This window comes from Dermacentor silvarum, chromosome 6 (genome assembly GCF_013339745.2).
Source record: "Dermacentor silvarum isolate Dsil-2018 chromosome 6, BIME_Dsil_1.4, whole genome shotgun sequence".
Classification (NCBI taxonomy): Eukaryota; Metazoa; Arthropoda; class Arachnida; order Ixodida; family Ixodidae; genus Dermacentor; species Dermacentor silvarum.
The window spans coordinates 108,010,212-108,023,483 of NC_051159.1; the positions used below are offsets into that span (position 1 = coordinate 108,010,212).

Consider the following 13,272-nt stretch of genomic DNA (forward strand, 5'->3'; position numbering starts at 1 on the left):
CTTTCTCGCCAAAAACGTGAAGCGTTCTGCAACCCACTAGAACATGCAGGCTGTGCACGTCCTTCTTACAAACTGCTTTTGAACACATGATGAACTACCACTTCTTAGTGGCAGTTCCTCCAGTCCGCTGGGCGCAGTCGTTGCTGTGCCACCGACTCCAGGCTCATTCGCCTGTGCGAGGCAACTCCCAAATGCCTGAGCAACCATCTTTCTATGTCCATCAGCGCTCCAGCCTTGGGGCATTCACATGCTTTGCCAGCTTGCATCAGTGTGGCTTGCCGAGTTGCTCTGCGTAGTATCAGGCGTTCGGTACGCACGTTACATTTTTTTTGTGTGTGTGTCGGAACCGTCACTGACAAGAGTCGGTGGCAGAAAGCGCTAGGTAGTGTCTGTGGACACACCTCAGCCCACATGTAAGAACCATTGTTCGATACTGAGTGTGCTCCGTGCCTTTAAGAGCTGTGCTGTATCTTATGGCGTAGTATTCTAGGCAATAAATGCATTAACCGTCCTGGGCATCTCGTGTTCTTCGGAGAGAGAGAGCTCCATACATACAGCAAGAATGGGCCAGGTCTTTCGGTTCAGTGCTCAAACCTGTGGTGGGTCTATTACCGCAACCTATCACATCGCATCTTTGGGGTGATTTACCGACGCCGCACAGGGAGATGCAGAATGAGCCCACAATGGACACTAAATAGAAATGTCAAGTTAAGCTAGATTTGTGAATTACATGTCTGTAAGTCAAATTTATGCCAGACTAACTATCATCACAGTCAAACCAAGAAAGATGAAAAAGTGAAGGACATGCTTGAGGTTACTGCGCTAACTTTTAGTGATGTCACACAATCTGGACAGATTCTGCTCAGGACTAGTTAATAATTTATTGATAAACAAGTATTTCATCACATTCTAAGAAAAACCTAATACTCAATCCAGTGAGTTTTGAGCAGTTTTTTTTAACAAGATTGGGACCAAAAATGTGAAAATACTTCAAAATCGTGAGATCATACTGACCAAAGTTCAGGTGCAAAATTTTAAAAAGGAAAACTTCACCGTTCACTTACTGTGCTAATAACCAACATTTTTTGTCAAATAAGTACAAATCAAATGTTGAAAAAATACTTCACCAGACTATTCGTATTGCTATTCGTATTGCCATTAGTATTGCTAATGCAGTGTCCCTTTCACACTTTGCATCTTTGGTTGGTGTGAGTACTTGATGCAAGGCCATGAGAAAGCTTTAATAATGACTGCCGCAGAGCCACCACATGCCTCTGTGTGGGCCCTCGACGACCAGGTGAGTAGTGGAACCATCACCCAGGAAGCCATGCCATCACATAGGTAGTAACTTGCGGCAGAGGTAACAAAGGATTTCTAGCTAAAGCAGAAGAACCCCCAAGTACAGATTTGTTTCTAAGCCATAGTCCACAAGTACATAACCACAAAATGCAGAATACAGTAAAACCTTGACAATGTATCGGGAGAGAGTGCTGAAAATACAGACGAATCTCACCTTAACGAAGCCACGTCGAACAGGAAAATACCTTTATTAGATCCGATACTCATTTAAGCATTACAGATGCAAGTCTCAAAGAATAATTTTAAGGTTACTTGATTATCTCCAGTAATTTGTTACGTCTGTGTTCGTTGTATTGAGGTTCGATTGTATTTTGTTATGGCCATTACTTTGTTTTTAACATTATCCGCCTTTACAGCCAACACTGCCCACTAGCAGTTTGATGAGGGCAGCATGGTTACGACCAGGTAAGCCAACATTGATGCTACAGCCTGCCATGGACTGCGAAAGAAAAGTAACTGATTGGTAAATGTTTATTCTAAACTAAGAATGGTTTGTTGTATCCGTTTTTACGAAATTCTGGATTATTAAAACAAAATTTTAAATGCATGTGTTTAAGGGGGGATAATGACTACATCATATCCATTAAGTAGACTCTCTTTAAGTCGAACTCGAAGGAACCACGAAAATTGTTTTGTCTTATCAGAAGTTCGTGTTAACAGGAGTGCTTTCCAAAAAATAATTGGCAACATGGTACTCTTGCTTGGTTTCATCCAGTCCGTGATGGATGTTTGTCGCTTCTGTGAAAATCGGCGAGCAGCCACAAACGACGTCATCTCACTTGATAACCTTTAAAATCCTTCTGTGCTTTCGTGCTGCTGGAAAAAGTTCACGGAAGTTCAAGCTCGCACAGTCGCGGTGGAGAGCCTGTAGGATCCGTATGATGACTAGAGGTCACTTGTTCCCGTTGAGAAAAGACATGCTCCCGCTGAGAAACAACATGCTCCCGCTGGGAAACAACATTTACCAGGAGAGTTTCTCCGCTTTTTCTTTTGTACTTTTTTTTTCCCTCTTGTTTTCGCCTCTGTCCACGGGCGGTGTGCACCACAGGCCTCTAGTATGGTGCCTCAATGCGCGCGCTCCCGGGCGCTGTGCGTCGAGGCACCCTAGCCTCCAGGATCGGTAGCGGTGGTGGTCACTCTGAATGTTCGTCTTAACCAAAGAGTACATCTGAGGGGGATCATAATAAGCAGACTTTTTTTTTTTTTTTTTGCATTGAGTCTATGGAAAATCAAACAAATGTTCCCATGCTGTTCATTATATGCGAGAATTTGGCTTAATCGTGTTTGTCTTAACGAGAGTTCCCTGTAGTTTGTTATAACCCACTTCCTTATAACATGAATCAACTGTAGTTACATCACAATGACCTTATCAATTATAAACTGCATGCACTCACACACATCAAAAGCTCCAATTTTTGTACTTCGCCCACTGCCACATGCCTGTTCTGTGATGGATGTTGTGTACGAGACTATGAGAAATATCACTGTAAAATGAAGCGTACCAATGGAGGTCCTGCTAGGAAGATGGTCCCTTGCTTTCGCACAATCACTGCTTCGTCTGACATGGCAGGCACATATGCCCCTCCAGCAGTGCAGCTCCCCATTACAACAGCAATCTATGTGGCACAAGAAAAATATAAGTATAGAAAGCATTTAGTACACTCAGCGACCAATGCTGCCAAACAACACACATTTCCCCATTAAAAAGTGATTAGAAAAGATAAAAACTAATTACTAAAAAATAAATAGTGATGTTCCAACGAAGACAACATACATCAGGGACTCTGGAGTGTGGGGACAGGATCCAGGGTTCATTTCACCTACACAAACATTTTTGTTATTGTAAAACCAAGGCTAAAATTACTACATTAGATGGAGGTAGGCCTTTAGTGCTGTAGGGGCAGTGTCCTCCCTGCAATGAAACCTGTGGGGGTACGCTTGCCCCCAATGCTTCCCCAGTTCTGGGAACTCTGGTGTACGCGTCATTCCTCCGGTTCAGCAAAAGCAAACAAAAGGCATAACAACTGAAGGTACCTGTACCAAATGTTGCAGAAAACTGCATCATTTGTTAGCTGCAGATGCATTTATATGCTAAGCCTCACATTGTGTGTTGTGCTTTTGCCATCACATCATGGCATCATCCAGCTATTATAAAATGAAAAAATAATGAATGCACAGAAGACAATCTAGGACCATAGATTCCAAATCATAATGCCAATGGTAGCACATTTCAGGGGTCATTAGAAGTGGGATCACATACCTTTAATATGACAGTTGCATTTACATTCATGAAATTGTAAGTGTTAGGATGCATACTATTCAGTACCAGAACGGGGCACCAAATGGGATGGCATTAAGGTCACTTTTCTATCATGGCTATATGGGCCTGTCCTTTGCTCAAAACGATGCTGCCATGATATGGCAATGGCCATAATCAGAAGACGTGGTCCAGGAGCATGTTAACTAGCAAAAAATGGTGCAGGTAAGCATTGAATGTAACCAAAATTGGCCACTCATTATGCACAGGTGCAGTGCTCTCACTAGGTTCAGGCAACCTAGTCACATCATCATAAGGTCATCACGTGTTTACTGCAAGGTACATAAGGTATCACAAGTTGCCACAGCTATCATGGTAGTTCTACTGCAGATCGACACAAAACTGCAGAGGTTTCGTGCTGCATTCTCACTGCTATACCTCTGATACATCAAACTATCTCTATGCCTGTAACAAAGGAATGTGCTGTCTCAAGTACTTATGCTGTTTGTATAGATGACAAGGGAGGCAAGAAAGCACTTCATTTGCTTTTCCACCAAGCCAGTATTTCACAGCGTAGATTTTGTCGGCAAAGTGGGGACAATCCCTGTGGTGCCTAAGGGTGTGGGAACACATCAAACACAGTTTCTGACTAAGGTATTTCCCACATAAGCGAGTCTAAGGAACAAACCAGATGTGTAGATTAAATCATTCTTGCTTTCGCTTTCAAGACTCTATCGCTAAGAGCAAAAAGAGCTGGCAAGCAAGTCCTGAAAGATTTTTCTCTGTCTAGTTTAGATGCATGAGCACAAATTTTAAATTGCAGGCCACACAGTCTTGAGAGTTAATAAGAGATGCCATTTAAGTTATAATGCTGATTACATACTGGAGTTCTGCAATATCACTGCCATTTTCTCCTAGTAACTACATAGCACAACAACATGGGGGGTAATACTAGTCATGCCTGCCTTCAGTGCTTCATTTTACAAAGCAACAGGCAAGTGTTTGTTTTGCTAATTTACAGATAAAGGTTACATGCAATAAACCAAACATCACTTTGCTTGTGTCTCCTACTGACAAAAAGTGTGATCAGCTGAGTTACTGAAAATGTGAAAGCACTACCACAATAAATTATGGTTTTGACAAAATATGTCACAGTGGCACAGCTTTGCCACCTTTGCATGTACAATCTTTTCAGAGCTCTATAAATTTTCAATCACTTCACTTTACACAAATAGTAAGCACTGCGAGCAAATGTGCGTGGCATAAACTACCAAATTTGATATCAAAAAGAAAACTGAAAAGTGTAGCAAGTTGAGCAGCCTGGCAAAATTGCACATTGAGAAACAGTGAGCAGTACAAAAACAGAATAGGGCAAAAGGGGGGGGGAAAAATGGACAAGGCAAGCACCATTTGTCAACAAGATAGTGCCACAAAAGACTCCAAAAGCTTCATTTGAGATTTGGCTTCAAAGTATAGATATCCACAAGCCCTAAATCTGTGGATATTGATGCTTCTTTCCTGCACATGCTTGTGTGCTATGTCACATTCATGACATAAAAACTAACAACTGATGTGTCTCATCACTGAATTATTATGTGTAATGTTTATTAACAATGTTTCAGTCAGTGGAAGAGTTCCGGGAGGCTGTACAGCATTTTGGACTTCAGAAGCAAGGAAACAGAGTTAATGAAATTAAGGTTTTTGGCTAAGGCTACGACATAGTTGTGTAAACATTCCAACTGTGTTGCAGCAAAAGTTTTCTGAGCTTACCTGAGGAATACCTTCTGCAGACATGTTGGCCTGGTTGTAGAAGGAACGACCAAAGTGCATTACGTCTGGGAACACTTCATCCTGTTTTGGCAGAAAGGCTCCACCAGAGTCGACTGTCCAGAAGCGAGAGAGAAGAAAGAAACATCAGGTATTTTGTGAGAGAAGCAAGCCTAAAGCTTATGCTTTTTGCTTGAATCCAATAACGTAAAACATATACAGTTAAAATTCGTTATAATGAAGTTGGTAAAGTCGGCAATTTGCTTCGTTATAACGAAATTTTGTTATATTGAAATTTCATGTTTTATGAGAATAAGTACAGTCACCAATAGATTTTTCTTGCAAGAAAAGGGCCCCAAAACAATGAATTACAAATTATGGGGCAATCGAAAAAAGCAAATTTGAATGATATAAAAAAAAATGTTGCTTAATTTGAGAGTCGGCGAAGTCAGATGCGGTTTCATGCCGTGTCGACGGTACTTTCACATCGGCGGTACAAAGCAAAGCCAGCCACGCTTTCATGTCCACTCCGCCCCTGTGGCTGATAGTGTTGCCCACAGTGGGACGACACTATCATGAAAAGCGCCGGCAGCATGGAGTGAATGCTTTGTCTGCCCCTCGCTTCAACGCATCTCCAAAACTTGAGATTATGCAACCTCCAGCACTAAACGCACGGGAAAACAGTGTGCGATGCCATGCCATCTCAACTCACCCAGTCTTTGCAGACGTGACAGATTACTCCTAAAATAAGGCGCATGAGCTGCGTATGTGTTCCGCTGCACTGACAGCCACGTGCAGCCATGGTCACACTAGAAAAGAAGTCGTGGGTCTACCTTCCCATTCCTCCCCTCCCCTTTCCTCACTTGATTGCTAGCTCGTTCCTCTCCACACACAGCACTCATCAATCCACCATCCTTCTTGGCATACGCGATTTGAGAGGTGCATTCGCACACAGCCGCGTATAATTCAACTATTTGGCCATCTTCATACTTGGAAATTTCCATTTATTGTCTCGGTACTCCTTCGCAACAGTACTGAAATTTCATTACCTTGAAATCATGTGCAAACACACTTTGTTATATTGATGTTCAAAATATATGGTGTTCTATGGACAAGCTATGAAAAGTTAAATACTTTGTAATATCGAGAATTTCGTTATGCTGAAGTTCGTTATGTCGAGGTTTAACTGTAATATGCTTGTGAAAGACTGTTAGGTTGGCTGACTGTTGGGCTGATTGGCTTTACACAATTATAAAGGTACATTAGAGCCACAATATCACATATACAGGGAAGCAGACGAACACATGCAAAACATGTACTTACAAGGACCTAGAAAAAGTTTTTTCAAGAAACCGAAACAATGATAAATACAACAATTATTGGAATTGTTCTAGCAGAACATATTGCAAATGATAGAGATAAATAGGTTTTCGTTGTAAAGCTGACAATACCTTGCATGTCAGGATGACAAATACTGTAGGCAAGCAATCTGTCTTAGCAAGCCTGCACATACTTTTAAAGACTACTTTTACTGCTGTCATCCTTGGTGCACTGAATGCAGCATGGTTCTACTCGAAACCTAGCAACCTACACACATATCATAAAAATAAAATGGGGCTATGTATTGGCATCATAGTGGCTTGCCAACCTTTTATTAAAGGGGCCCTGAAAGATCTATTGAACACAGTAAGAAAACATTGCCGCTCTGTTAGCGAGGTTCCTATGAACATGTGAGCCAAATATTATTGCACTGCATGCAGTATGAAATTTACAATCTTGTGCCAAAAGCAGTGAAAAATCGCTTGCTCTCTCCTTCGCAATGTCGTCATGCAGTGTCATCCCTTTATTTATTTTATGGAAGAAAAATTGTCTTACTTAACTTTTACGTCATCTATACATAAGTTTAAACCGTAACAGCAAATCAAGACATTGTGTACATTTAAAATACATCCTGCACCAGGTTTACTTTTTAATCCCATTGACTACATCAATAGTTGTTTGAAACGTACCACATTACTAAGCAGAACGACGTTCCTCATTCCCTGCTATTCAGTCTAACAGTAATCATGCAGAACAAGTTTATGTTAAAAAAACATGCAGAACAAATCAAGCAGAACAAGTTAAAAAAAAGCTAGTGTGAGTTTTAATGCTACACAAAATGCCAACAAAGCTCTAGCATTAAAATTCGACAATTATGGCATATAACAGTACAAGCTTTCTTGCTTGTATTTTTCTGATTTCAGCCATTATCGAATGCTAGCTTACCAAGGTAAATACAAGGGAGGTTGTTTTGCTGAGCAATTTCCTGCGCCCGAAGCTGTTTCTTGACTGTCAGCGGGTAGTAGGTACCACCTTTCACAGTAGCATCGTTGCCGAAAATCATGCACTCTGTTCTGTTTTACAAAAAGAAAGAACATTTTCATCACTGGGATGCTAGCTGGTCACTTGTGCAGTGGTGCACGTAGTTTGCAAAGACTGGATACAAAATGCTTCATGTACAGCACTGTATCAGGGTTGCCTCACATAAGTAGCCCATTTGAACAAAAATATTATTTTTATCAGGGTTGATGGATGAAACTTGTGAAATTGTGAACACGCTGGTTTTACCCTAAGCGGAGGCTTAAAGGGCAAGCCAGAAAGGATGCAAGAATGAAAGACGCCTAGAAATTTCTGCATTACCTTCCCTTGATGTTATAACTTCGGAAAACACCTGCTCAGTGTTATTTAACTGTTTACCAATAGCAAGTTATTACATAGTGGATTCAAAAGTACACAAAGAGACAGCCTAGCAACTTTTGGGAAGTTTCACTGCATAACAATGGCTTAAATGCAGGAAAATGATATGAAATTGGCTACGTCAGCCTGACGTTATTATCAATGCCATATTATGGGCCTGAAGTTTCAAAACAAAAAGCTTGGTCAAAATTTTATGTCTTATAACCAACCCTTTTCTACCAAAGAAATATAGAGTTTTGAACCATTAATTGACTACCAAACTAAGCTGATTCAGCCAGGGGCAGGTCCAAAGTAGCCTCTAGGGGGGATTTATAAGGCACACAGAAAATGGGGGGAAGGCCCCCAACAGCATCCCTCATGATCAGTCAGTAGATTTGGCATTTGTCTTTAGTTTTGTCTTTAGTCATTTTCATGATTCTGCATTTGTCTGCAGTTTAGTCCCTATTAAGAGACTCTGCAACATATTTTTAACACTAGGGGATCACTAGACAATATTTTCATGAACATCTCAACGAAATGTTACTCTTTCATATGCAACTGGGAGCAAACAAATTAGCTCAACTGAATGTCTGCCCTTTTCGTTGGCTCTTTAAAGCTTCCATGACTTTTTTGCTTACTCTTATGGCACGTACAAACTAGAGGCAAAACGCGCCGGCGGCAACACGCAGCTGCGGCAGTCACGTGACAGCATAGATTCCTCTCCCCTTCTTGAACTATCCGTCAGCTCTGTACGGGAGCTAGACAAATATTCTAGTACACTATACCGGGAGCTGACGCGTGTGCGAAATGAGTTTCCTGCTAACACCGGATGTGAATACGAAACGAGCGGTCTGGCGGGTACGGCATGATGCCAGTTTCCCGCACGCACGTCACGGAAGCAGGCCGCTCTCATTGGTTGCCTTCATCCGCGGTAAACCACAAGAAATCGGTCCAGGAGCGATCCCTCCCACGGCAAGAAAAACCTGTTTCGCGGCTGCTTTTGCGGCGCGCCTGTTGCCACCACCGCCGCGCTGCGCGCGTTTTGCCGCTAATGTGTACATGTCATTACACAGCTGTAAGCATGATGTCCAATGAGTACATTACTTTAAACATCATAATTAAGCACTGCCTCTGGAAGAAACAAATGCAGAGAAATCTCACTAGGAGCTCTTCCTGACAGAATTTCCTTTAGGACCTCCTCCCATAACACTTATATGTTGAACATTTCTCTGTCTTTATGCTATGTTAATAAACTTCAGCTAATATGACAGTGGCGCCATCTAGTGGTGGGAAATGACTCCAAAGCAGTAAAGCTAAGACCTACGAGATCAGGCAGCATGCAACAGAGAGAAGTGCCACATGATCACGAGGTTAGCTGATACCAAAGCTTTGCATGACGATGGGCACAGCATTGCGAGTATTGCTTCTGTTGACATGGCAGAAGCACAGTTTCAAGCACGGTTTAAATGGTGAAAAGGAGGGGAAGACCACAAAGGCATGCATGGCAGCAGCAGCATTTGACTGCAAATAACTACACTCATACAAGGCTCACTGACAAGTTCTTTTGTTGGAAAAGATTGATCAGGAGATGCTCGTTAAAGCCGCACATGCTGCACACCGTCCAAGAAAGATCCCGAGCCCCTTTAGACATTACTCCATTCAGAACAAACCGACTTTGCTGCCTGTATAGCTTCCAAAGTTGTTCAATGTGAACAAGTTTATAAAGTGGATTGGGATAACCCCCTCTATCATGACACACACACTTTTGTACTCAGGTGTCCTTAATTTTGTTGCAAAAATATTTTTTGCACTGACCTGAACTGTATTTCTGCTCATTGCTTACAGTGTGCCAATTTTGAAATGCTATAAATAATAATGCAGACTCTTGAGAAAAATATTGCATTATTGTTAAACACGAAACAATCAAAGAAGCTGTTTCAAAATAAATGTCCACATGTAAAACAGCAAAGCCAGTTAACGGTCTTGCAAAAATACTCTCCCTCTCACTGCATTCCTTCATGCTAGATCCATACCGCTAGTCAACACTGAAAACGAACATCTTTAACGTCAAAAGTGGGATATTTAATAACTCCACCCCTGCATGAGCAGTGCACACAGTACAGAAGCAATATAAAAGGAGATGCTTTTTTTTTTTTTTTAACAGCGAAGCTGTTCAAGCCAGCCGTAATTTGTGGTGCGTAGCCGTGGTAGCCATGGCAACAGAGAAAAAAAGGAGACCGCGTGCGTATCCTCGCCAGCTCCCTGCCTTCCCGACCCCTGCCTCTCTTCTCTCCGCGGCACGCTGAGCCAGGAGAAAAAAAAAAGGCGAAGCTTGCACTAGGCCGTGCAAAGCTCAAGACACAGCGAAGCGGGCTGATTGATATCGAGCGGCTAGCCTCCAACGCGTTTGGCGTCAGCAAGCAGCAGTGTTCTTGGCACTGTACCAACCTTGGTTAGCCTGCCTGCGTTTGTGGCATGCCAGGAATGCTGTCGCTCGTAGGCGACAGCGTTCAGCGCTAGTCGCGCAAAATGTCGCCAACACGTTTGGCGTCGGCAAGCGACAGCATTCTTGGCACTGTACCAAACTTGGTTAGCCTGCCTGCGTTTCTGGCATGCCAGGAGCGCTGTCGCTCGTAGGCCCCCACACGTCCAACGCTAGTCACGCGAAATGTCGCGAAAGGGAAGGTACCTCCAAAAATAATCGCTCGAGAATCCCTTCCTACATGCGTAGTTAAGTTAAACCAAGTTAAGACCTAGCAGCAACCAAGTTCATACCTAGCAGTAGCAGCCAGTAAGCTTCACTTTGCCTAAGCTTTGCGCGACCGAGTGCGAACTTGCCTGAATTTTTCTTCTTTTCTTAAAGCAATGATTACTTGTGAACTTGATACGTGAAGATATATAAAACTTTCCCACTAAGATTAAGCCTTGCGGAACACATTTATTAGGTACGTTCGATTTGCCTGCACCGCCTGGACCAGTTCACGAAGTGCTGCACCCTGCCATTCGTTTCAGCGGTGCAGCAATGGCGTCCGCTAAACCACGCCGTTCATTTCAAAAGGTGCAGGAAAGGTGCAGGGCTGGTTCATGGTTTTGCTGCACCCACTCCACTGTCGGTGCCGCCTTGGTGCAGGCGTACAGGTGCGCGGCAGAAGCGCAGCAGACGACACAGCACACTGGCGCGATCGCTGTTAAAACCCCGCTTATGCACGTCTGATGTATCTACGCAAGTGTGGTGTGTATTTACGTTCCAGACAGCAATCATACCTGTAGTTCAGGACCTCTCAAACTTACGCACTCCGTGCATATTAGTCAGACATAACATAACGCCTGCACCACGTCTGCACCTGGACATTCGTTTTGAGTGTCGCGCTGTGCCTGCACCACAGAAATCGAACTGCACAATTTCTGAACTCCTCGTGAACTGGTTCACAGTGGTGCAGGCGAATCGAACGGACCTATTATGTCTGGCGCAGCTATTGAGCAACCTCTTCAATGCAAATTTCGGTGTCCCATATCTTATAGCTCAAGCAGACAATTACTGTTTTGCTTAAAGTAACAAACGACTGCTTCGTCTGAGATACTGAAACATCATCCCATTCACTTCAATAAAACACTGCTCACTTGATTTAAAAGAAATGTGATTTCAGTTTTGTACTACACATGGAGAAAACAAATAACTCTCTACCAATGTGCATGTTGATTTATTTGAATCGAATAAGTGAATGGCTAGTTTAATCGAAAGGGCCATTTATATGAGTCTCTATGGCAACATTTAGCACATCAATTTCATCTCTTTCTGAATAAAGTATAAATGTATCTCAGCGTTTGTGTAACTGACATACTTATTGCTGTACTATGAGCAAAAGTACATGTCAGCCTCAGCAATGTTGGGTGCAGTACATTGATTAATGATGATGACACAATCCACTACGCATGCAAGAAAATGCACTATCATAAAGCAAAAAGCTGGTGCTTACCCACAGACCCTGCCAATGCCTGTGACAATACCTGCAGCTGGAACAATGTCCTTCCCATAAACGTTGAAAGCTGCAAGCTGAGAAAGCTCCAAAAATGGGCTCCTGTAGTGAACAATCAGCCAAGAGAGGGCATACTTAAAGGTTGGTAGCCAGTTTTTGTTCGAACTCATATCTAAGTGGCTTCAAATGAGGGCTACTCACCCAGGGTCAAGTAATGTATCTATTCGGTCTCGAACCATAAGTTTTCCTTTTGACGTGTGCCGCTGAACAGATTTTTCGTCACCTCCTGAAAAAAATAAAAAAGGAAGGACAGCAACAATAAGCACAGGTCTCTATTTTTTTCTGTAAGAAAACCCCGAAAACCCTGAACAGCACTATAGTCTTAAGACGAAAAGAAATTTTTAACGAAATTTGCAGACTTCCTTAACATTTTCGTCGCACGCCGGTATGTAGGCCATAATTGCTCTCATTCAGCGAGTGAGACGTTGCTGACATGTCATATTAACAAAGGGAACAAAATAGGAAAAGGGGGAGGAGGAATAAGAGAGAGAAATACAGGAAACGTTGTGGATAAATGCGAAACAATATTGAACTTTCTTTTTATTTTTTTAACGCATGCGCCGTCACTCGTTTTGAACGGTTTGCGGCGGCTCAGAAGAATGAACCTTAGTTAAATATCTGCATGTTCACAAATCAGACCCGGAAAGAAATATACCAGCATCCATACCTTTCGTAATCTGCTCCACGGTGCCCTTTAGCTTGTCCACCAGTGCTTTCATGCGCCCATAATTTTCCTTTAAGAAAAAATGTAAGTTTGCATCATAATTGCCAGGCGACGACACACATCAACGGAAAGAAAAGGTCCGCAAGAAACACTAGCGACGGTGGTACAAGTGGTGTGAGATCCGGCGTGACCATACGTCAACACACGCGATGTTGGCAATGCTCGCTTACTTGAAACTCGGGCGAATTCTTATCTTGAGCGGTGCCGATCGTGCTGACAGCATCGAGGTGGTATATTCTTCGTTCCCTTGGAATGCGCTTTACGTGCGTTAAGACGCACCGGGTGCAGCGGCTTAAATACATATTGATACCGGTAATTTGAGCGGATTACTTGAGATCGCTCGCGAGCCCCGGGGCTAAGCGAAAGCAGCCGAGAAAAATTGATGTCGATGTCGGTGCGCCGACACGACGGCA

At 42.8% G+C, this 13,272-nt stretch overlaps 1 protein-coding gene across 1 annotated transcript in view; it reads right to left on the reverse strand.

Annotated features, from left to right (window-relative positions):
• LOC119455820 (methylcrotonoyl-CoA carboxylase beta chain, mitochondrial-like) overlaps window positions 1-13,247 on the reverse strand; it is a 30,564-nt gene extending 17,317 nt beyond the window's left edge. Inside the window, exons 1-7 of the mRNA XM_037717296.2 lie at window positions 13,030-13,247; window positions 12,803-12,869; window positions 12,277-12,361; window positions 12,076-12,177; window positions 7,649-7,776; window positions 5,387-5,499; window positions 2,862-2,975 (exon numbers count right to left, since the gene is read on the reverse strand). Coding sequence (XP_037573224.1) covers window positions 2,862-2,975; window positions 5,387-5,499; window positions 7,649-7,776; window positions 12,076-12,177; window positions 12,277-12,361; window positions 12,803-12,869; window positions 13,030-13,161 — 741 coding nt within the window. The 5' untranslated portion in view covers window positions 13,162-13,247. The remainder of the gene's footprint in view (window positions 1-2,861; window positions 2,976-5,386; window positions 5,500-7,648; window positions 7,777-12,075; window positions 12,178-12,276; window positions 12,362-12,802; window positions 12,870-13,029) is intronic.
• Window positions 13,248-13,272: the final 25 nt, after the last annotated feature.